This window comes from Capronia epimyces (assembly GCF_000585565.1).
Source record: "Capronia epimyces CBS 606.96 chromosome Unknown aczIQ-supercont1.6, whole genome shotgun sequence".
Classification (NCBI taxonomy): domain Eukaryota; kingdom Fungi; phylum Ascomycota; class Eurotiomycetes; order Chaetothyriales; family Herpotrichiellaceae; genus Capronia; species Capronia epimyces.
Window position 1 is genome coordinate 2,463,935 of NW_006912909.1, and position 22,924 is coordinate 2,486,858.

General features: G+C 53.9%; 9 protein-coding genes across 9 annotated transcripts; 4 read left to right on the forward strand and 5 right to left on the reverse strand.

Moving 5' to 3' along the window:
• Window positions 1-2,060: 2,060 nt before the first annotated feature.
• A1O3_07780 (uncharacterized protein) lies at window positions 2,061-2,828 on the reverse strand (the record flags this gene model as incomplete). The annotated part of the gene is made up of 1 exon (XM_007737885.1): window positions 2,061-2,828. The coding sequence occupies one exon, from the start codon at window positions 2,826-2,828 to the stop codon at window positions 2,061-2,063; it is 768 nt and encodes a 255-aa protein (XP_007736075.1).
• A 511-nt stretch (window positions 2,829-3,339) lies between these two features.
• Window positions 3,340-4,656, forward strand: A1O3_07781 (CMGC/CDK/CDK7 protein kinase; the record flags this gene model as incomplete). Its single annotated transcript, XM_007737886.1, has 2 exons — window positions 3,340-3,550; window positions 3,602-4,656. The coding sequence occupies 2 exons, from the start codon at window positions 3,340-3,342 to the stop codon at window positions 4,654-4,656; spliced, it is 1,266 nt and encodes a 421-aa protein (XP_007736076.1).
• Window positions 4,657-5,176: 520 nt separating this feature from the next.
• Window positions 5,177-6,145, forward strand: A1O3_07782 (uncharacterized protein; the record flags this gene model as incomplete). The annotated part of the gene is made up of 1 exon (XM_007737887.1): window positions 5,177-6,145. One exon carries the CDS (start codon window positions 5,177-5,179, stop codon window positions 6,143-6,145), a length of 969 nt encoding a protein of 322 aa, XP_007736077.1.
• Window positions 6,146-6,507: 362 nt separating this feature from the next.
• On the reverse strand, window positions 6,508-7,719 carry A1O3_07783 (uncharacterized protein; the record flags this gene model as incomplete). Its single annotated transcript, XM_007737888.1, has 1 exon — window positions 6,508-7,719. One exon carries the CDS (start codon window positions 7,717-7,719, stop codon window positions 6,508-6,510), a length of 1,212 nt encoding a protein of 403 aa, XP_007736078.1.
• Window positions 7,720-8,545: 826 nt separating this feature from the next.
• On the reverse strand, window positions 8,546-9,892 carry A1O3_07784 (uncharacterized protein; the record flags this gene model as incomplete). Its single annotated transcript, XM_007737889.1, has 7 exons — window positions 8,546-8,821; window positions 8,882-8,995; window positions 9,068-9,162; window positions 9,218-9,357; window positions 9,411-9,637; window positions 9,692-9,716; window positions 9,777-9,892. The coding sequence occupies 7 exons, from the start codon at window positions 9,890-9,892 to the stop codon at window positions 8,546-8,548; spliced, it is 993 nt and encodes a 330-aa protein (XP_007736079.1).
• A 2,205-nt stretch (window positions 9,893-12,097) lies between these two features.
• A1O3_07785 (uncharacterized protein) lies at window positions 12,098-13,926 on the forward strand (the record flags this gene model as incomplete). The annotated part of the gene is made up of 2 exons (XM_007737890.1): window positions 12,098-12,134; window positions 12,173-13,926. The coding sequence occupies 2 exons, from the start codon at window positions 12,098-12,100 to the stop codon at window positions 13,924-13,926; spliced, it is 1,791 nt and encodes a 596-aa protein (XP_007736080.1).
• Window positions 13,927-14,147: 221 nt separating this feature from the next.
• Window positions 14,148-15,941, reverse strand: A1O3_07786 (uncharacterized protein; the record flags this gene model as incomplete). Its single annotated transcript, XM_007737891.1, has 1 exon — window positions 14,148-15,941. One exon carries the CDS (start codon window positions 15,939-15,941, stop codon window positions 14,148-14,150), a length of 1,794 nt encoding a protein of 597 aa, XP_007736081.1.
• Window positions 15,942-16,502: 561 nt separating this feature from the next.
• A1O3_07787 (sterol O-acyltransferase) lies at window positions 16,503-18,176 on the reverse strand (the record flags this gene model as incomplete). Its single annotated transcript, XM_007737892.1, has 2 exons — window positions 16,503-17,985; window positions 18,043-18,176. The coding sequence occupies 2 exons, from the start codon at window positions 18,174-18,176 to the stop codon at window positions 16,503-16,505; spliced, it is 1,617 nt and encodes a 538-aa protein (XP_007736082.1).
• Window positions 18,177-20,185: 2,009 nt separating this feature from the next.
• Window positions 20,186-22,864, forward strand: A1O3_07788 (uncharacterized protein; the record flags this gene model as incomplete). The annotated part of the gene is made up of 5 exons (XM_007737893.1): window positions 20,186-20,195; window positions 20,242-20,365; window positions 20,416-20,604; window positions 20,654-22,706; window positions 22,769-22,864. The coding sequence occupies 5 exons, from the start codon at window positions 20,186-20,188 to the stop codon at window positions 22,862-22,864; spliced, it is 2,472 nt and encodes an 823-aa protein (XP_007736083.1).
• Between the last annotated feature and the right edge of the window lie 60 nt (window positions 22,865-22,924).

Consider the following 22,924-nt stretch of genomic DNA (forward strand, 5'->3'; position numbering starts at 1 on the left):
CAGCGCCGTTGACCAGGTGTAGGCCTGCTTAGCCCCTCGTACAAAAACCCCCCTGTTGCTCTTTCCGCAGCCACATTCGACTTCCTAAGTCGAGGGTCATTACAATATCCTCTCTAATTGGCCGGCCGACTGTCCTGTCACCAAACCTTCATCTGCGGACCTGTGATCATCACAGGCCTTCATACTCGGGTTTGCAGCTCGAGCCACTGTCTACACGGCTCACTGAAGGTGATATCCATAAGGGTAGACCAAATTCAGTACAGCGTAAAGGACCCAACGTTCTACTGCTAGTATGGAGTACCTTTTATCATCGACCTACAGAGGACCAGGTAGTCACTCCATTGGACCTTGCTTCACTTCTGCAAGCGTTCACTTCTGCAACTCGCCTGAGTGACAAACCTCTCTTACTCCTCTTAAAAACCCAAGCGAGTCGACGCCTCATCAAGGCCTTTTCACGGGGAAAAAAGAACATTGCGTGCCATCTTCGCAGCGAGAACGAGATGCATAATTCACTGTTACGAGGGGGGAAGAAACTTGTCTGAATAAAAGAAATCCACACCACGACACAGTAAGAGGAGTTCACCACAATCGAGACGTCCGCTCCGTACAGAGGATCCTGGACCAGAGAGACGCACGAGCGAGGGGAGAATTTTCCCGCAGCTCTGGTACGCCAATCTTGACAGTGGCTTTTGACCATACCCTGTATGTGAAAGTTCTTCCCCGCTACCGCGACCCCTGACAAACTACCGGCACGGAAAGACGAATGCCTTTTCCCTATTCGCCTCTGCCGCCGAAGCGGGAACAACCCAGCTTATCCGGCTTGAAGGCATCAAAATTATACTCCATACTCTGTGCGAAATGTGTAGGGGAGCACATGCTCAACAGCTCCTATGTTTTGACAAGCTTCTTGGCTATCTGCGCAGAACGCCGCAGATTTTGGGTATTCAAACGAGCAAGGAACCGAAGCATGCATTCAACAGATTCAACGACAAATCATTGACCTACAGTACTGTCTACGATTAGGATGCCCGTCCAGAGTGGAACGGTGCCAGAATTGCCCAACACTCGTCCGGAGGATCCTAGCACGGGGCATCGGGCCACCATCCGGCAGGGCCAGCCCTGGTCGCCGTTCGGTCTGTTATGCTACTTTGGAGTTAGCTGTCTCCCTTGCCCGAATTCCGGTCCCCTGAACCGTTGCCTCGAAAAAAAGCAACTCGAAGTTACTAGCACCGCTGAATCTCGACATGCCTAGCCTCTAACAACTCCGTATCCGTATGGAATATCCGTACTGTACGCATTACTTGGGAATTTCAAGTGCCAGTAGCGTGCTTCCTGAATCATCACTTGGGTGTAACTACAAGTGAATACTGGACGTCCATTCTCAAAGTGTACGGCGGGCCTCGAGCCCGATACCACCATCGGGCTTCTAGACATATCTCAGGAGATCCGAGTGCGAAACAAATGCCTTGTCGCATCTGGTACTGGCGCATCATGCCCATGCCTATGAGCTTTTGACTAGATCAAACTCAGCTGAGACGAATTTCAAACTCTCAAGATCTTGTAGTCTGGGGATGCTATTGTTCTCCGTCTCTCACTATTCTCCAGGATTCCCCAGTCTCGTAGAAACGTGGTCGCCACATGAAATTCACTCGTGGAGATGTGAACACCCAGGTTCTAACCCTGACACCTCCTCTAGTAGAAACGTCTGATACACGAGTTGGTCTGATATGGGTTGACACCGGCTCAGGGTGCAGACAAGCAATTGGCTGGGACTTAGACCGAGACCGAGTAAGTGACTACCTCCAGAGTGGCTCAATCAGAATTCGAATTCGACTTATCACAGCTTCTGATGGTTGTATGGTCGTCTTCATGCTTTCAAAGACACCGTCTCCAAATACTGACAAGCCTGTCTTGAAAGATAGGGCTTCGGGTTATTACCTAGACACCTTGTGGCCCCTGTAATGTTTTCCCTTTCACGACTATGATACATAGCATCCGTTGACAACAGATGCTCAGCAGAACATATAGCAGGATCCGAGCAAATATGGATCATACCTTCATTACCTCGCATTTTTCTTGTTCTCTTCCACCCTCAGTTTGTGTAATGTCTCTGCTCGCCTTCTCTCACCCCCATGCACCTTGTGTCCACGTTTATGCTCCCAGAGTCCTTCTACAACTTTCAACATAACCCCGCTGCCGTACGTGCCTTTTATGGGATGTGCTTGTTTGCCCTTTATGATATAACCATTCTTCAGCTTGAAACCCTTGGGTTTCTGTAAGTCCGCAGTGGTTTGTCCTGGCTGTAATGCATAGGTCGTGGACCCGTTTGGCACGTTGACAATCAACTTTTGCATGCCCGGAGTCCTACCCACAGTTACCGGGCGGGACAGTGGGTTCCCTGTTTCCGGATCTTTCTTGAGACTTGGTACCTCGACCAACCTCAATTCAGCGACTCCGTCCTTGACATGTTGGAGGTCTCCCCCGATGCCAAAATCGCCTTTTCGGAACTTCTCCCGCCATCGGAGAAGGTATCGCCGGGTTCGGGGGGGTTCGATCCCTCTCGACTTCAATTGCTGCGACGTCAAGGTGAAAAGCTCCTCCCAGGATTCGATCTTGCTTGCGTGTTTGGACAATTCGCGACCGATGAGCGTCAGAAACGTGGGAACATCGGGCACAAAGGGTGTAGGCGACGGCACGCGGCCATTTTCCGGGAGTCCACGATGCAGGTTACGACGGCATGGTGTACAGATGTAGGATTGTGGTAGCGAGAGTGAAGGCCGGAGGAGGGAGGTAATCAGAGAGGTTGCAGCAGACTGCCGGGGGACCATGGTAAAACTTTGGCGAAACCACGGGTGCTCCGTGGCTTGTGATCGGAAACCGAGTCCTCAGGTGTTGGGGGTATGGCTTATAGGCGCATTGCAGCTGTGATCGTTGACGTTCCTAAAATGTTGGCAAGCTGCGACTGAACAAACTTCATACTCCAAGTTCCAAGTTGAAGTTCCCGAAACAGTATTAGTGCCAAGCCCGATGCCAAGGTCGACAGCCTTGTCAGCGGGACACTGGCACTGCATGGATTCACCAGATTCAATTTCAAGTTGGGGCCTAGAAGAGCTCGAGCTCAAATTCGTCGGGTGCTACTATCAGGTGACAACGAGATAGCTTCCTTGACGGACACGTGTGTGATGGAGCAGCTCGATGCATCTTGAAGTCCATTGTGCTACTGCCATTCAAATCCAAACCCCACAGCCGACGGAAGACACACTGCTTCGACTCCTTGTTTCGCTCTCTTGAACGCCGTGCCGTGAATTCCGTCATTCACACGCTTCAGTTGAAGACAATATGGCATCCTCTAATGGGGTGTCGCCGCTGATGCCGCGGTCACCTTCTAACATTAACGCGAACATGTCACCCAGCCGGGCCAAGTCTTTGGCGATGAGAAAGTCAATATCAAAACCACAAACAGCACCAACAGTGCAACCTCAAAAACCACCACCTGATTTTGACATGGCGGAGCAAGTGAACGAGGAAATTAGCAACAAGTATGTCAAAGGTTGGTCGATCCTCTCCAAGGCGTTGCGGAACCTACTAAGCGTCCTGGCAGGCAAGAAGCTGGGTGAGGGTACTTACGCCATTGTTTACAAGGGCCATGTCAGATCAGATCCCCATCGAATAGTCGCAATCAAAAAGTTCAAGGTTGATCCTTCCCAACAGAGGGAAGGACTTAATGTTGACACCATTCGTGAAATCAAATATCTCCAAGAAATCTCCCACCCAAGCATCGTCGCTCTGCTCGATGTTTTCTCTTCGAAAGACCAAAACATCAACATGGTTATTGAATACTTCCCCAACGGCAACCTTGAAGAGCTTATTAGAGACAAAACGGTCAGCTACGGTGCTGCAGATGTCAAGGCCTGGATGGGCATGCTGTGTCGGGCCATTTATTATTGTCACTCGAATTTCATTCTACATCGTGATATCAAACCTAACAACTTGCTCATCGCCGCCGACGGAGAGGTCAAACTGGCAGATTTTGGTCTTGCTCGGTCATTTGGCGACCCGAGATATCAAATGACTTCCGCGGTCATCACATTGTGGTATAGGCCTCCCGAACTGTTATTTGGAGCCAGGCAGTATGGCGGGGCTGTCGATATCTGGAGTATTGGCATGGTTTTTGCCGAATTGCTCATACGCCGGCCCTACGCGGCGGCCGACGTGGCGAATCAGGAAGTCCTGGCCACTGGTGGAGGAACGGTCGCTCAACTGGATAAGATATGTGAAGCGGTGGGGACGCCGAGTGAAGAAAACTGGCCGGGCGTTTCCAAGCTCCGAGATTATTTCGAGCTGGAGAAGAAGATTCCAGTCAGGGACAAACCATTTTACATGCAAATGTTCCCCACGGCAGGATCAGTCGGCGTCGACCTGCTTATGGCAATGTTGAAACTGGATCCGCGCAAGAGAGTGACTGCCCAAGGAGCTCTGGAACACGAATGGTGGACGGTAGATCCAAGACCGACCGAAAAGGAACATCTCCCCAAGCAAGGTGGTGGAGCTTCGAAAATGGCCGCTGCCGAAGCTGCTGCACCAGGAGCTGTGACTGACGAGAACAAGTTCAAGGGAGTGGCGAAGAAGCTTGATTTTGGTGCTTCTCGGAAGTGACCACAACCACATTTGAGATGCAGGTTCCTGATCTTCTCATGGTGACGAGGTGAACCTTGGGCCAACTTTGCTGCCAGGCACTCCCAGGGATCGATCATTCAACTCATCTGCGTCTCGTCTTACTTATACCGTCTCAACCGGCAAGCTCGAGGAGAGATACGGGTACGGTGATTTCGACTGACTTTGCACATCGCCTTGGGTCAGCCGCGGTTATTCCTCCCCCTCCCCTGCAATTCACTCCCTCCCAGGCTCTCAACACAACCAACGCAAAGCACTTCTACTTCTATCTTGCTGCGATTGCGACTCGTCCTCCTCTTAGACTCCGGTCCCGCTGAACTTTGGATGTCCGATTACCCTCACGAAGAAGTGCTTGGGGGGGCCTCCTTCCTCCATGCTTCGCAAGATCGGCTAGGCTAAGAGATCGACAAAGCAGGCAGTCCTCACACTCCAACTATCTGACCTACAATCCACGTCAAGTCCGGTTGAAGCCAGCGTTCTGGGCTATAGATCAAAGATCAACATGAAAACGGCCATCTCCGTGTACAAACCGGTCAAGTTCGTTGCCGACTTGACTGACTGTGCAACACTAGGAGACTTGGTCAACACCATTAAGACCATTGAGCCTACAGTTCTGGGTGTCGACGACGGTCTAGAATACTTTGCCGCGAGTCTACTGGGCCCGCAGTCCTCAGCTGGTATAGCAGCTACAATCCAGCATGGGAAGCACCTCAGTGGTCTCGGGTACAATGCACATTCCCCGTTGCCGACCATCAACCATTCACAACTTCACATTGTGGCAACCCCCCAACCTGAATACACTCTTAGCGTGTTGTTACTCAGTCCAAGCAGTGGTAGGAGCGACCTTTGGACGAATATTGATGTGGCGATGAATGACCAAGTCATTCACCTGAAAAAGCACATTCGGGGCCATCTGGGACTTTTGGAGAGTTGTCAGATGATTCTTTACAAAGGCCGCCACCTAGAAGACTCTGCCTATCTTTTTGAAGAGGGTATTTGCGAAAACTCCACGGTGACGGTTGCTATCAAGGTAGAAGTCGGTTTCCGGTACAAACAAACTGTGAAACCCATCGTTTCTGCTCAGAGTGCGACGCTGCTGGACCTCTTGAAATCGTTTGCGGAAGAGCAAAAGTTGGACATCTTGACTTTGTGTTTTGTCTTTGTCAACCCTTCAGGTACAGTTGCAAATTGTGCAAAGGGCTGGCTTCCCGACCGAACGCAGCTTTTCAAAGCCAAAGAAGTGAGCGGCACAGTCAGGGACAATGGCATCATGCAAGGAAACGAGATTCAAGTGTATGAACGAAACGCGAAACGCAAACGAGTCTGTTTCGACTCCGACTTCGACCCTGAGGCCGACCGCGACTGCGACGTCGACGACGACGAAACCTCAGACGAGGACGGTGCAGACGCCATTCACAGCGGAAGACGCCAGAGGATTGCGACAAGGTTTGGATTGAGATGGAGATCTTGAATCAGGCAACCGTGATGGCGCTGGTGCAAATACCGAAGTAGGGGGGGTTCAAGGGGACGGGAGGGTGGAACTTGAAAGGCCGGCGATTGACTCACGCCATCTAAGGCCTAGCAGGGCGACCGGGACAGCACTGGCTGGGATCCCATGAGGTCTTTGCCATTCTTTGCCATCCAGCCAGAAGCGATGGGTTTGGCTGCCTTGATTTATTCCAGTATTCAGAGTGAATGGGACATTGGATCGCGCATACGCGGCCTCAGACTCCTTCAGGAGTTACGAGCGTTTTCTCTTCGCATGAAGAATGAAGACGGAGATAGATCGTCCTCGCAGGGGTTGGAGGCCTAAGGCCGTGGTTCTCGTTCCGTTCACCTCGCCAGGCTCCTGTCAGGCAGAATGCCGATGGTTTTCCAGAAACGCCTAGCATCCAACTTGCGGCCCAACAGCTCCGTTGACCGCGGCAAGCCGCGCACGTTGTTCTCGTCCATCAACTCGGCAACCCAGCGTCTGTACTGTGTCTTTGTGCTCCTGTCGTCATACTGGTCTGTCTTATGGTCTGACGCTGGCTCACTCTCCCTTTCACTCTCACGCTTTTCTGCGCTCTCCCCCATCCAGTCCCATACCAGGCTCCACCAGTCGTAGGAGACGCAGTCAGCCACGATCCAGCGTCGGCCGAACACCGGCTCCAGCCCTGCGTCTTTGCCTGTAATGTCGCTGTCGAGATGGTTCCGCAGCTTCGCATTGCCACTGTTGTTGTTGTTGTCGTCGTCGTCGTTGTTTTTGTAGTTGTTGTAGTTTTTGTCACTGTTCTGGACATGGTCTATGAGCTCGTCAGGGCCCGACTTAGGGTCTAGTCTGTCTCGATCCGTCCTAACCACACCGACGACCGCCCTAGCCACATCATGCCCGTGAATCAGATGCAACGCGCCCTTCTCCCCCAGCTGCTTCTTCGACCCAGCCACTCGGGCAATCCAGTTCCGGGGATTTCTGCCGCCGCCATACAGCCCGGCGAGGTTCAACACACAGCCGCCCAGCGCGATCAGTTCGTCCTCGGCCACGGCGCGTGCGTTGGTGCCGTTGACCGCCGACGACTCATCGTTCCACGCCGCCGTGGTCCAGATGCCGGTGGAGCCGAGCTGGATCCATTTCGCAGATCCTGCTACCCCAACGTTAGTATCCTCGCTGAAATGGCTATGGTCGTCGCCGTGCTCGTGTTCGTGTCCCGATCCCCATTCCGCTGGCGCTCTCGAGTCCCGCAGCTGCCCGTGGCGTGTCTCATTGTACAGCCGCACCAACTTGGTCGACGGCCCGCGCCCTTTCAGCGGGAACGTGACCAGCACGTAATCTGCGTCCGGAAGGGCTTGGAATGGCGTCAAGTCGTCCGAGTCACTGTCGAAGCGGAAGGGTATGGTGCTGCCGCGGCCCGTGGTGGTGGTTGCGGCGTGGCTGATTTTCTCGCGCCCCAGAACGGGCTCGAGGAATTGGTACGTCCAGCCTGCGCCGAGGATAAGGAGCGTCACGGGTGAAGCGGGCGCTGGAGGACGAGGCGCAGGAGCAGTACGAGTCGTGCGGACAGTCATTCTTGTTTGATGATGGGTAGCTAGCTAGCTGTCTTCAAGAGGAGACCTGGTAGAGAGAGGGAGACACTTGACTGGAAGTGCTTGGCTGATTGGTTGGATATTCTGGTTTCTTTGTATCTGAGAGGGCAAAGTTGATAACAGAGAGGGATACTTCTCATTTTGTGTCTGTCTTTGTGTGTCTTGTCTTATTTTACTCACGAGTTGTCTCAGACGGCTACATCTGTTATGTTCTTCGGGTTCATGATATCATCTGAAGTGTCATTAGCAGCATTAGCGTCACTAAAATCTGGCCAAGGCCTTAAGCCCCGGACTCATACTGCTAACCACTTTCGGGTGATGGTGATGCCGCCCTGCGCCCACTGGATGAGGCGCCTATCCCTGATGTCTCTCGTAATAGTACGCCGCAATGCATTCTCAGACCCGTTATCCGGAATCTAGTATCAAGGGTAGCTGTAAAGGTGAGCGAGATGAGAAAAGTGCAGAGACGAACTTCCACGTAAGATCGGGCCAGATTTTCCTAGTAGTACTTGTCTCGATGTGTCTAGATAGTACACAGACCAAACCCACATTTCCCCTTTCCCACGGCGCCTCGAAACTCCCAGATGAAGTCGACCACGATTGGGAACCGGTGCGGTGTCATCCTGGTATGGTGCTCTGGTGTCACATTCCTTTCCTTCCGCCGTATCTGATATCCATGACAAACCGTCCTAGCTAACACAGTTTTCCCGTGAGAGGTGTCCAGCCTCACCCACCAAAAAGCCTGTTCGGAGAAGCGCCTGCCTGCTCATCGAGACCAAATAGTATATTCAGAATAGAGCCGGTGTCATTACGGCAATTTGAAAAATTCGTGTTGTGTTCGGATCTCATCGAGCTGTGGCGGAGACTTCCCTCGCGAGTTCATCATTTCGAAGTCTGGCTCGTCGGTCGACCTGCTGTAGCCCAGGCGAGAACGGGACATTCTGGAAAAGACACTGCTCGTAGCGGCGGCCTTGGTGAGAGCTCGAAGACCTTGGTACACCATGGGCAAGTTCGACACCACGACGGCGACAAATGTCTCGCGTACAGCCCAGCTGCCGGCCTGCTGGGCTCCTCCGACGGGATCCTGTGACGCTCATGTCAGCGGGCAGGGACAGCAATGGTGTTGACGATGGATCCAACGAACCTTAATAACAAGGGCAGCACGCAAGATACCAGCAGCCATAACGAAGACTGCGCCGCCAAAAATGCCGATCAGTGATAGCTTCTTCACGAGTGGCACATCCGCTTTCCACAGTATCTATAGAACCAAGCTCATCATCAGCAAATCCGAGCCGAGACCATGCGGTGAGATGGATGGTTGGCGACTCACCGGAATCGGAATGGAAAGCAAGTATAAGTCGGAGAAGACGTTCAGAATGACGGTGACGTAGAGATCGATCCTGGAGATCGCCGGCTGACAGTGATCTGGCAGAGCTGTCAGCAATGAAGTGCCCAGCAGTATCGACCGAGGCAAGCTTACTTCCAGGATCTGGGAATATCTGCCAGTTTTTATGAAACGGATGGCAGCCGAGCAATATTGAGAGTTCGGTTACTAGATAGGTCGTGACGACGATGGCATAGCCAATGCGAATGCGATGCTTCATGTAGTCCAGGCTTTGTCTGTGCCCGAGTATAAGCCCAGTGACCTCTCACAGGATGTACAGTGCACTCACGTGAACCTGTCGTAGAACAAAATCATGCACAACTTCAATGTCCACAGCAACAGGGTGTAGAGACTCCAGCCCACCAGTTGGGTCTTGGAGCCGTTGACTCTGAACCTGTACTCTTGCGAGTTGGGGTCTAATGTGCGACGTTGTTCATCCGTCATGCCATTGTTGGCTAGGCCGAACCACCAGGCACCGACGACATATGCAGTTCCTGTTTCAAGGCCGTAGACGACCTGATACCGTCAGACGAGGGATCAAGGCTTGAAGGTGTGGACCGGGGGAAATACGGTGGCAAACAGCATCAGATAATCACTGAAGGGTCATGTTAGCACTGCTTCGGCCTCTTTGCACCATGTGGCGAGGAGGACACACTCAAACCAGAGTCCTTTGACACCGACCATATACACTCGAGAAACCATCCGTGCGGCCACGACTCCGACGCCGACGCCGAGTAAGGTAAAGGCTTCGGTGTTGAATTCACTCGCCATGTTGAATGATCATCAGCCCGACAAGACAATTCGAATTCCAAAGGTGAAGGTGCCCAACGACACAGCCGCAGAGTTGAGGAAGGTCTGCTTGAAATGTGAAATATGGCACTCTTATCACTGGCTGATGGCTGGCAGACGTGAGAAGGCTAGTTCAGGGTAGTAGTGGTGGAAGGATGTGTATCCCCGGCGGAACCTAGCATCAAGCCTAGCATCAAGGGGGGCCATGAAGATTCCACCATGTATCAGACGCAGAGGCAAGGCAAAAGACCTCGATTCGTGTCGCAAGGCAAGAGATGTGGAAAAGGCATGCATAGGATCAACGGTCAAGCGGACGGTGTTATTTGTCAGTTGCCCACGTCGCCGGCCTAATAGAGGCAGTCGACCTCGGGCCTTGAACGGGCCTTTGTCGATCCACCGTGACACCATGTCCGAAGACTTTCACATGAGTACCAGAAATTCCTCGACCTGCGTGGGGGGAGGAGGGTTCGATTGGCCGCGGCCATTGCTGGGTTGCTACGTACCTGACATATGCAGCTAAAAGTTCGGTTCAGCAAGCAAGGGAGTGGAAGTACACATAGTGGACGGCCGGCCAAGGTTGGGGCTGTCCAGAGAACGTCGAAAGGAAGGCTAGTCACTAGTCGACAGTTTGGAGGAAACTCAAATATCACATCTTACAGAGGACTGTACGAGATACGCCCGGCACATTTGTGTGTCTCTGGTTGGTACTGTGTACTGTGTACTACTCGTATACTGTACGGAGTGCTCTGTAAAGTTTGGATGTAGGTAGAAGGTACGTAGTAGGTCCCAGAAAGGGCGGATAACACATCCATATCGTGGGACGAAGCCGTTGATGGCCGATCACCAAACGGTGTGGCTGGCGAGAGCTATCAGCTACCAGCTACCAGCTACCACTGAAGCGGCACTCGACAGCGTGGTGAGACAAGACTGGGTCAAGGTGGAGGAAGATGCCGATCGATCCATCAGGGCAGGATACGGTTATGGTGACTGGTGACCGTGACAGTGGACGAGGTGGGCAGTGGGAAGTGGAAGTGGGAAATGGTTGATGTGAAAATAAGAGTTTCAGGCGTGTCGCTGCTTTCTGCGGGTGGCTGAAGCCGGCGAGCCAGTACGCGGCCGCCTCGGGTCCGACCAGCTGCTAACCTCTATAGGACTAGTGCGGGCCATCGGCTCCATGCTCAGATCTGCGGTGCTCGTGCCTTGTGCTACCCTGGCAGACACTCGAGCGCAGTTGATAATTAATTAGGTCGAGAGAAGAGTAATATCCGTATTCTGTATCTTCTCATCGCTAGGAAAACTCTGCTCCTCCACCTCACCCTCATCGGCGCCTGCCGTTCCAGTAGCCCAACGGGTGGTGGCTCCGCTGGAATCCCCTGTCCTCGATCCTGGGGCTGTAATCTTACGCAATAATGGACGGATACTCCGTAGGTGCGAGAGTTCTTCGGATGCGCATCGGATATGCAGTAGGTATGCAGGCAAGCTGAAGATCCTGCTCCTACCAGGCCTCGACCTGGTTTATACAGCTGAAGGTGTGCAGCCGACGACCTGTCACACCTGAGTGACAGCCGTGTGCATTGGCTTCGCTCCGGCCTGGAGCTGCGGTGGTGGCTGCAGTTAGTGCAACATTCCAAGAGTCGAAAGGAGGGTGAGGGTGAGGGTGAGGCTAATTCTAGAGTCAGAATCCATCCTCTGTCATCCATCCTCTATCCTCTATCCACCTATCTGCTATCTGCAGTCTGCAATCTGCAACCTTGCACTACGCTTGGTAAAGCCTCGAGTGGAGATATCGCGTGTTGCGAGTGGTGGACGAATCTCGCACCAGGGTGCCCAGGATCGATACCCCGGTTCATGAGTGGGCTTGGGCCTCGCTAGGCGCACCAGGGCCGTTCTAACGCTCCTCCATATCGCTCAGTGGCCGAACCAGCTACACGCCACAGCTTCTCAAACGGTCATCCTGGCTGATTTTTCAGACTACCCACCTGTCTACCCACCTGTCACCTAGCACCTACCGACTCGATGACCTTGACCTCGACTGCGACTGCGATTGCGACTGCGCAGTCCCTCCGTTTGTCGCAGCTATATCCGTATCCGCACATGTACCTTGCTTGTTCGGATGTGTTTTGCTGACCAGCACATCAAGATCAACTGTAACATTTGCAAAGATAATTCCAAATCCAACAAAGCACAATGGACGACGCATTTGACCTGATCGTCATTGGCACCGGTAAGTCGCACGGTCCAGCTTTGGAGGAGATGGACCAGTGCGCCTCGACCATGTGGCCTGGGAAGACGTGCTGACATCTATCTGGCGGGGTAATACAGGCTGGTATGGCCTGGCAGCAGCAAAAACATACATCGAACTACATCCATCTGAACATGTCGCAGTGCTCGAGGCGAACTCGTCCGTCGGAGGTGTCTGGGCCGAAGATCGACTGTATCCAGGCCTCAAGTCGAACAATATGTTAGGCACTTACGAGTATCCCGACTTTCCCATGACCGAGGCCACCTATGGGGTGAAGCCTGGACAACACATCCCGGGAACAGTGCTCCATCGATATCTCACCGACTACGCAAAGGCATCTGGGGTCTACCAACGCATCCGCTTCAACACCAAAGTCGACTCTGCCATGCCCTCCGAGGATGGCGGATGGCTGCTCAAGACATCGTCGTCCGAGATCCCAAGCCTACAGGCCAAGAAGCTGATAGTGGCCACTGGTTTGACCTCGCAGCCGTATGTGCCACAGCTGCCTGGGATGCAAGACTTCCAGGGATCGCTGTTCCATGTCCGAGAGTTCGCAAAGCACGCCACCACCCTCAACCAGGCGAAGCATGCTGTCGTCGTCGGAGGTGCAAAGTCTGGCTGGGACGTCGCCTACGCCTATGCCGAAGCTGGCGTTCCGGTCGATATGGTGATTCGCAAGTCTGGCCATGGACCTGTGTGGATGGCTCCGCCATATGTGACACCACTCAAAAAGTGGCTGGAGAAACTCGTCCACACTCGGTTCCTGACCTGGCTCAGCCCTTGCATCTGGGGCGATGAAGACGGCTATTCTGGCATTCGGCACTTCCTCCACGGGACATTCATCGGACGTGCCATCGTCAACACCTTCTGGAAGATCCTGGCGTCCGATGTCATCGCCCTCAACAAGTATGACTCGCATCCGGAGCTGCAGAAGCTGAAACCCTGGGAGCCGGCCTTCTACATTGGCAGCTCGTTGAGCATCCACAACTATCCCACCAGCTTTTTTGATCTGGTCCGAGAAGGCAAGATTCGAGTTCACATCGACGAGATCGCGGGCTTTGGAGCAAAGTCGGTCCGCCTGGCGTCCGGCGAGACCATCGAAGCCGACGTCACGGTGCTCGCCACCGGATGGAGGAAGGAGCCTTCGCTCGACTTTCTCGGCGGCCTGGAGGCCGATGTTGGCTTGCATCACTCACCATCTGACCTGGAGGCCTTGACCAAGGACGCCGATGCCGAGATCCTGCAGCGATTTCCGAGACTGAAGACCCAACCGGCACGAAAGGACCAACTCGAGCAGACGTTGACCGAGCGAACGAACCAGCCGCTACGCCTGTACAGGTTCATGGTTCCGCCCGCCATGGTGTCGAGGCGCAACCTGGCTTTTGCCGGCATGCTGTCCACCATCACCACATCCATCTGCGCCACCGTCCAGGGTCTCTGGATCTCGGCCTTCCTGGACGGCAAACTCGACCGATTGCCCGAGTCGCAGGACGACCTCCGCTGGCAAACAGTCCTGCACTCCCAGTTCGGGCGCTGGCGGTACCCGACCGGCTATGGCCCGAGTTTCCCGGACTTTGTCTTTGACGCCGTGCCCTATGTCGACATGTTGCTGCACGACTTGAATGTCGAGTCGCATCGGAAATCAGGCGGCCTGGCCGATGTCTTCGACCCCTATGGACCGCAGGACTACGTCGGCGTGCTGGAGGAATGGAAGACCGGACATACTAGTACTCTGACCAAGACCAAGACTGGAACGACTGGAGCTGCATCTTGATCTGTCTCTACGTCTAGAACCAGGACAGCTTCGTTTACATGGAAATTAGGTGACGAAGATCAATCTGAATCCTTAGTAAACTCCATTAGCAGTTGACACCAGCGATTCGTTCTCGAAACGCAGTTGAATCAAGATCGCTGAACGGTGTTTTACGTAGATATACCCATTCCATATGACGTGGTAGAGCTTAACCATAAGATCCATATATGTACAGTTCAATGTCAATCCAGGAACAACCAACGCATCTTTGTATCTCGGACGGCGCCTATGCTCGGACAATTAACCACGGCACTTCCGGCGACGGCGCCCCAGTCGTCCAAGTTGAGATCTGCGACCGCGCCGACGGTGGATATGGCAGCCAGGACGATGCGGGCGTACTGGTCGGACTCGCATGGGTCCACGTTCATGTGCTCGCCGCAAAGGAGACGGGCTTTACCGCTGGGGATGGCTTCCTCGAGCCACGCTTCGAGCTGGTCCGTCCAATGTTCTGGGTAGAATCGGATTTGGATCTCCGCTTCTGCTCTTGCTTCCATGGGTGCGTCGGGATTGTCGGCCACGACCAGATCGCATACGACGCCTGGGAACGACTCTGGCACAAACCTCTTCTTGAGCTGTTTGACGGTGACAGTGTGCCAGTAGCCGATCAACGTGCCCAGCTGCACATCAAAGCCGTCGTAGATGCGCCCTTGCAGCCGGGCCAGGTACTTGGGCGCCCAGGAATAAGGGCTCGGCAGGCCGCGAGGGCCATGCATGCCGGCGATGCTGGCGGCGTGTTGCGGTTGCGACTGCAGAATCGCGAGCATGCCGTCCTCGTACGTAAAGTCTTGTTTCCACTCGAGGCCGAGTACGGCGAAGAAGCCGCGCGCATAGTCAATCTCGTTCTCGCACGACCGGTTGCCGCAACTCAAGGCGATGTCAGCCAGCGAAATGCCCTGTTCGTGTAGCGGCATAAGCCGGGCAAAGGTCAAATACAGTTGGTGCCAGCGGTTGTAGTCGCGCAGCTCGGCGGCCCGCAGAGCGCCGACCATGTCTTTGAGGTCGATGACGGCCGTGGCCGTGACGATCTTGAGCTCGCGGGCGAGCTTGGCTTCCTGGTATGTCCAGACTCGTGAAAGCCACCGACCACACGACAATATGGCGGCTGTGATGAGCGGGTCGCCGGAGTTGAGTTGCAGCGTGAGACCGTCTAGCACGACGATCCTGGCGGCGTTGGCATAGACATGGCGGAGGCTGTTGATGAGCCTCGTTTTCAGCGCCCTAGAAGCTGGGTCGCGGCCTTTCGGGATCGCGAGCAGGTCGAACCAGACCCACTCGCACCCAGTCCGGCGCACCACGTCCATGATCCGAATGAAATGGTGCATATTGAACCCGCGCTCATCCTGCTCAGTTTTCTCGTCGTTATACTCCAATCCCATCGTCTCGACCCAGACGTGTGAGATGGCGGCATACCCCGAGTCCATGATCCGAAATATGCCCCAGCGGTTGACGCATAGGGCTTTCCCAGACTGCGCTGCCTGTTCCAACAGGCCAGGGCTGGCCTTGACGAAGAACGATGACGAGATTGCACTGACGTTGAGATCGGCATAGATTTGCATCGTTTTCTTCCGTTGCTCTTTCGATGCCAACAAGAGGAGCGGGGAGAAGGGTACCGCAAAAGCATCCACCACGCCCACCATGGCGGCTTTGGTGGCCAAGTCTTTCCATCTTCTAGAATCGCTAGGAATGGAACGATACAGTGGTCCTAGAGGGTACAGTTTTCTGCGCCCCTCTGCATCTCCTTCCTTGATGGGCGGCAGGTTCTGCTCGAATAGATTTCTCACCTCCTGCGGGGACCAGTGACGGAATTCGTTGAGGGAGCCTAACAAGCTCCTTTGGGGCCCGATGTAGTTGGCGCGAATGATCTGGCTGATGAGTTCGCGGCGGGCCCTTCCTTCTGCAAATCTAGCTTCGGCTGTCGTGGTGTGGGTGATGCCAGCGTCCGGGTCATCGGGACAGGGTCCTAGGACGGCAGCCATGCGAGCCTTTCTCCCGTGTTGTTTGAGGTTGGGGGAGCACGGCCCAGCAGCACTCGCGCAGGCCCATAGAGATATTATAGCAGGAGTCGACCATCGCCCCTTTTGAGAGATTTCGTGAGCACGGCGGTGCGGTTCGTATGTTGGTGTTCCAGACCTCCGCCTCCATGTTTCAGCCGTGTGCAACTGTACGGTACATGACCAATCTCAGGCCAGTCCCTCGCGCCAACTCTCCTTCTTTCGCCAGCTGATCCCTTGGCGTCCCTTTGAATTTGGCAAACTCTGTGGTATGTGCCGGATTCGGACGTTGCAGGCCACGTTGGTACGCGATTGTCGCAAGGGTGGATGATAGGACAGGACAAGTGTACTAGTAGCCACCCTTGCGGCACAGTCGGCCTCGGCTGCTTGTCACTCGAGTTGTGTGGCTGTCTGTGCAGGTTCTCTGACCTCCCCGCGATGTGACAGGGATATGGCGTCTATCTTGATAACCCCTTGACGCCGTCACCTCGCATCCAATGGAGGGCTTCTCCGTTCATTCAAACTGACTATCCGGGACAGTCTAGATCAGACCAGAACGTACAGACTGCACATGGCGCTCAAGCCTAGAATCATGCTGCTCCAGAAAGCGGCATTGTTGAAAACCCAACGGCCCCGAATGTACTTGCTTCGCTGCAGGGCAACTATGGGTAACTGGAGCATCATGGCAATGAAGCCATAGCCACGCAGCTTCTTGGTAATGCACCCCATGATCAGCTCGTGGCCGAGTGCGCTGACGAGGAAAGTCATGACCATGGCGATCGAGTTAGAAAAATATACCTTGGAGGCGAAATACACATGCCGACGCAGGAAATGGTACACTGGAATGTTCCATTCCCGCGAGAATTCGAGCCAGTCGCTGCTGTTCCACCAATCCGAGTAAAAGTGCCGGTCTGCAAAACAGGTGATCTCGGCGAAAGCACCCAGAATGTATTCCCATATGACGAGGAACACCAGAAGGAAGGTGATCATGAACGGGAAGAGCATAAGGCTTGTGGTTTCGGCGAGAATAAGCGCCCTGTCCGAGAACGAAGTGACGTGGCGAAGGCGAACGGCCGAGTCGGACAACACTGGGCTGATGAACTCCTCGCTGATGGTGATCATCAGGAAAATGCAGCCGAAGACCGCGAGGGTCTTCTGAAATAACTCCACCCACCGTATCTTGGGTGTCCTGGGGTATTCGAGCTCATAGCACAGAGTCGGGCAAAGGATATAGTCGACGAAGTTGGCCAGTGTCAGGTTTTGGGGATAGGTGACTTGGCCCAGCGGAGAGGTCAATTCGGTGGCCAGGTCTTGACGAAGCTGGGCCAGCTCCTCGAGTGAGTCGTCGTCTGACGAGCTCTCTGGGTCCATCTCCTGTAGTCGTGATGGGGAGCTGGGGTACTTGACTGCCTTGGCCATGTCCGCCGTTTCGGGTTTGTCCAGCTCCTGCAGACGGCGTTTCGTCTCACTCAAATGACCGTTGTAGAATGCATAGGAATGCATCTTCATGAGAAACGTCAGAGTGTGCAGAGCGAAGAAGACCTGCGCTGTCCATGTCCATCGCAGAAAGAACGGCAGCTCGACCCAGATCAACAGCCAGATGCCTTGGTATATGGTTTGTATCCAAAATCCAGCTCTTCGCCAGCGAAGAAACCCCGTCTGGCCCCGAACCATCTTTTGAATGGGCAAGCTCAACGCAGTGCTAAAGACCATGGCAGCATCGGCCAACCCGAGGGAAACGACGTTTCGAGACATGAGGGAGTAGACCTCAACCCGCAGTGGATGGCCCGTCTCTTGAATGTTCCGCAAACCGGTGGTGATGACCATGATGGTCAGGCTGATCCAGAACAAGACAAAGAAGCCCCGAAAGTCGCGGTAATCACTTCGCGGGTCGAAGTAAGACACTCGATTCGTGTAGTTGATGGTGTGGAACATGCGGTGCTTCGCTTTGGCTCGAGCATGTTTCCGCGCCGTGGAAATGTGTTGGACGGACGGCGGCGCATCTTGAGGGACGGGCGTCGAACGTCCACTACATTGACCATGTCAGTGTCAGTATTCCCGTAGAGAACCCAAAGGTCAAGCGTACCTTGAGATGCTGGAGGAGGCATCAGCAAAGCCGTTGGGAGCCTGGCCCGTTGCGCGCAGAGCCTCAGGCAGGGCTCTCATGGGCCTGGGTCGGAGGAGGTTTCCCTCCTGATTACCAGAAGGAAGAGTGTCCATGGTGAAACAATAAGCCAAGGAGGCAAATCAAGGGACTACAAGTAAGGGAAGACGATGAATCATGTTTACTTTATGGATAAGAAGGCATCCATGATTTCGCTGGCCTCTTAGCCTGGGCTTGCCGTGAAAGATCATATAGGTACGGAGAGCGTCGATCAAGTCTTGGAGTGATGCAACTGCGCTCGGGACTCTCTGAAGCCGAGTGCGCATGCGACAAATTTAGGGGTGCCCCATGAAATTGCGGGCGGCCTCCTTGGCCTTAGGAGCCTTAGGAGCCTAAGGCTTAGGGGCTCCCAAGGCCGCCGTATCCTACTGGCCCCTGGAGCGGATGATGCTGAGGCTTAGGGGCTTCTCGGCCCCGGCTGACGACGTCACCCTTGCCCTGCAGGTTCACAGCAGGCTCTAGAAACAACAGCTCGGAGCCGACATGACCAGTGTGCCGTACCACTTCATCAAACTCTTCTCACCCTGCTTGTCGTGCCCCTCCGTCCTGAATTTGGGACCAGACTGGTGAGACTAATATCTCCAGTAAGCACTCTGTACGTATCCGTGCGACGAACCTTAGCACCAGGCAAAGCTGGCATATGGCATCCCCCGACACTGCAGCCTTGCGAGTTCCGAAGCGGATGAGGTTGCAACCCTATACTATTAGTACTAGTCGAGAATGGTGCTTTGGTTGAATGGTATCTGACTCGACCGACTTCCTCCAGCAAGACCGCAGCTGACTATGGCCAAGAAATGCCTCGTGTTCTCCCATGGAGACAATCTGGTTCCCGGCTCTCGGTGCCCTCATTTTCCACCTTTGCCGATTGGGTGGGTGATGATCGTGTCTACAGAGCCGCGATCCCCGAGGCTGGCATTGGGGCATGCTGAGGATGTACGGATACTCCGTACAGGGTATCCATAAGGTAGCTCAAGGAGATTAGTAACATCATCCCACATCGGCTATCCTGGCCGGCAGTGCCAGGGGACATAATTAACGACTAACGACGAACCCTCCAAGAGCATCACAAGAGCATCTATGTTGACCTCGTTGTCGAGCCTGGGCCCCTGTTAGTAATTGTGGCTAGCAATACTTGGTATTGTAAGCACCTGTCAGTAAGGCTATCAAAGGTCAGGAGAAACATGTTATTAGAAGAGCAATTCAAGTGTGTTTTTGAAGGCCGAAGCAAGGAGACACAATACGGAGGCAATCAATTGGGGTTGCGGCCGCTTCTATCGTGATAAAGTGCATCTGCTCCGTCTTCGCGATTTCCTTAACACCTGGGTGAAAGTCAGTCGTGGAAGACCATGTCTGTCGGCCGGGTTCCTTGCGATGATTATCATGCAGCCGGCTTGCCACAAATCTTGCTGAGGACCCAGTGATAGATGCCTCCAACAAGAGCTGCCCACCCCAAGCACGAGCCCTTCTTTGCAATGAATCCAACGACATCATCTCCCATGGACCTTTCCAGGACTGTGACGAGGGCCGAATGCCACCCAATACCGCAGCCGCTTCCATGTGGTCGATGTATGCCTGATGACTTGGCTTGTTGAGATGGTAACATTGTGAAGATTGAGATGGAGGGAAGACCACCTTGAACTAGGCAAAAACGCAAAGGTTAAAACGCGGAGTCTCATAGCTACCTTGAGGAGATTGAGTGTCGCCACGGTGCGCGAAAACATAATTTCGCCCACCTCCGCATAGACGCAAAGCAGAAGTGAAGTGAGGTGAGGTGGTGAAGCCTCTCTGCCACTTGAAGCGGCCGCCCCCTATATAAAGGCGGCGAGCCAACGCCCGTCTCCGATTGGACAGACGCGGAGGACACTTGGTGCCGCATCAACTGTCGCTCATACTTGGAGTACGGAGCACGCATCCAACTCTTCCACACACAACGTTCGAAAGATTCGGACGCACTTGCTAGACTGCACCAGAGGTGGCAGAGTCAGCATCCTACTTAGCCGGATTTGCCTCGATTCTCTATGAAACAGTGACGACTGAAGTCGACCCTGACTAGGGTCAGCTCAACATGACATCTCGTGTGTACCCCGTGGAGTTGGCAGATCAGTTCTAACTGGCCTCCAGTCAAGCAATTCATTCGCAATGTGCGAGCCGCGAAGACCATTGCCGACGAACGGGCCGTTGTCCAGAAGGAAAGTGCTGCCATTCGAGCCAGTTTTCGGGAAGAGAGCCATGATCACAACATAAGGTCATCCTTTTCACGTCTATTACTAGGCAATCGTGACTGATTGGACGCAGGCGGAACAATGTCGCAAAACTTCTATATCTCTTCACCCTGGGCGAGCGGACGCACTTTGGTCAGATTGAATGTCTAAAGCTCCTTGCCTCTCCGCGCTTTGCGGACAAGCGCCTGGGATATTTGGGGACGATGCTGCTGCTTGACGAGAATCAAGAAGTCCTGACCCTCGTGACGAATTCGCTCAAGAAGTACGTTTACAAGATGGAGAAGTCTAAGAAGCTGGCTAACATGACAAAGTGACCTCAACCATTCCAACCAATATGTTGTCGGGCTTGCGCTTTGTACCCTTGGCAATATTGCGTCCGTCGAAATGTCCCGAGACCTCTTCCCTGAAATCGAAACCCTTATCTCTACGGCAAATCCCTACATTCGCCGAAAGGCGGCACTTTGCGCAATGCGGATATGTCGAAAAGTCCCGGATCTTCAAGAACATTTCCTAGAGAAAGCCAAAGTGTTGATACAGGACCGAAACCACGGAGTGCTCCTCTGCGGACTGATGTTGATCGTAAGCTTGTGTGAGGCGGACGAAGCAGAAGGTGGAGAGGAAGGAGTGATAGAGCTGTTCCGCCCGGTCGTGCCACATCTCGTTCGGACACTGAAAAGCCTGACCAGCTCAGGCTACACCCCAGAGCATGATGTTGCAGGAATCACAGACCCTTTCCTGCAGGTCAAGATTCTGCGGCTGCTCCGAGTGCTTGGGAGGGGCGATCCCGCAACCAGCGAACAAATGAATGACATTTTGGCCCAAGTTGCTACCAACACGGAAGCTACCAAAAATGTTGGGAATTCGATCCTTTACGAGGCTGTCCTCACCATCCTCGACATCGACGCTGATTCAGGACTGCGTGTTCTGGGGGTCAACATTCTTGGAAAGTTCCTGGCCAACAAAGACAACAACATCCGCTATGTCGCCCTCAACACGTTAATCAAGGTGGTGGCCATTGAGCCTAATGCGGTTCAACGGCATCGAAACACCATCCTGGAGTGTTTAAGAGACCCCGACATCTCGATCCGGCGACGGGCGCTTGATCTCAGTTTCACACTGATTCGAGAAGACAACGTGCGGGTGCTGATTAGAGAACTATTGGCATTTCTAGAGGTTGCCGACACAGAATTTAAGCCGGTCATGACGACACAGATTGGAATTGCCGCCGACCGGTTCGCCCCGAACAAGCGTTGGCACATTGACACCATGTTAAGAATCGTCAAATTGGCTGGCAACTACGTCAAGGAACAGATTCTGTCATCGTTTGTCCGCCTCATTGCTACATCGCCAGATCAGCAGACCTACTCGGTCCAGAAGCTGTATGCGGCCCTGAAGGCAGATATCACGCAGGAGGCGCTGACGCTGGCCGGAGTATGGGTCATTGGTGAGTATGGAGATTCGTTACTGCGTGGAGGCACGTACGAGGAGGAAGAATTAGTCAAAGAAGTCAAGGAAAGCGATATTGTGGACTTGTATACGACGATCCTCAACTCCACCTACGCGAATCAGGTTGTCACCGAGTTCATCATCACCTCGGCGATGAAACTGACAACGAGGATGTCAGATCAGGCCCAGATCGAACGGATACGCCGCCTGATGCAATCAAGGACGTCTGACCTGAGTGTCGAGATCCAACAGAGGGCGGTGGAATACAGCAACCTTTTTGGCTACGACTCGATTCGACGAGGAGTTTTGGAGAAGATGCCGCCGCCGGAAATCAAGGAAGAGCAACGAGTATTTGGTCCAGCCGCTACCCCTGCCAAGGACAAGAGGAAGACACTGAAAAGCAAGGCCCACGCAAAGGTTGCCAAAACCAGCGAGTCGGACATGCTGCTGGATCTTATGGGGGGATCGGATGTCCCGGCGGTCGACACGAGCGCGACACTCAATGGACAACAGCAGACGGCAGACTTGCTGGCGGACATTCTTGGCGGCGGGAGTTCTGTCTCGAGTCCTCCGCCCCAGACCAAGAGTCCAACACCGGCCTCGAATACGGAGTCAATCATGGATCTGTTTGGCAATGGAACCCCCAAGCCTGCGAGTCCCGCTCCAGGTGGCTCGCCCGCGCATCCTGTCTACAACAAGAACGGATTGGTGGTTTCCATTCAGGTGTCACGAAGTGGTGCTACGATTCAAGCACTTGCCCGATTCAAGGACACGTTAGCATTTGAGCGCATGACAGGTGTCGGGTTGCAAGCCGCCGTGCCCAAGAGCCAGAAGTTGACGCTGCATGCCATCAACAAGAGCACACTTGAGGCCGGCGAGGAGGCCACGCAAAGCATGAAGATTATTGCAGCAACAGGGGTGAGTTTGCTCTGAACATGGATGCCGTTGAAACCAATGCTAATGTGACATGTCGTGACCAGCCGCTACCAGCGAAATTACGCTTACGACTAAAGATTTCATATACGAAAGAGGGAGGGGCGCCGATCACCGAGCAGGTCGATTGGACGGAATCGTAGACAGAGGACATGTAGGAGAGCAGAAAGGGGACTGGACTTGGACAAGTGGCAGGGAGCACG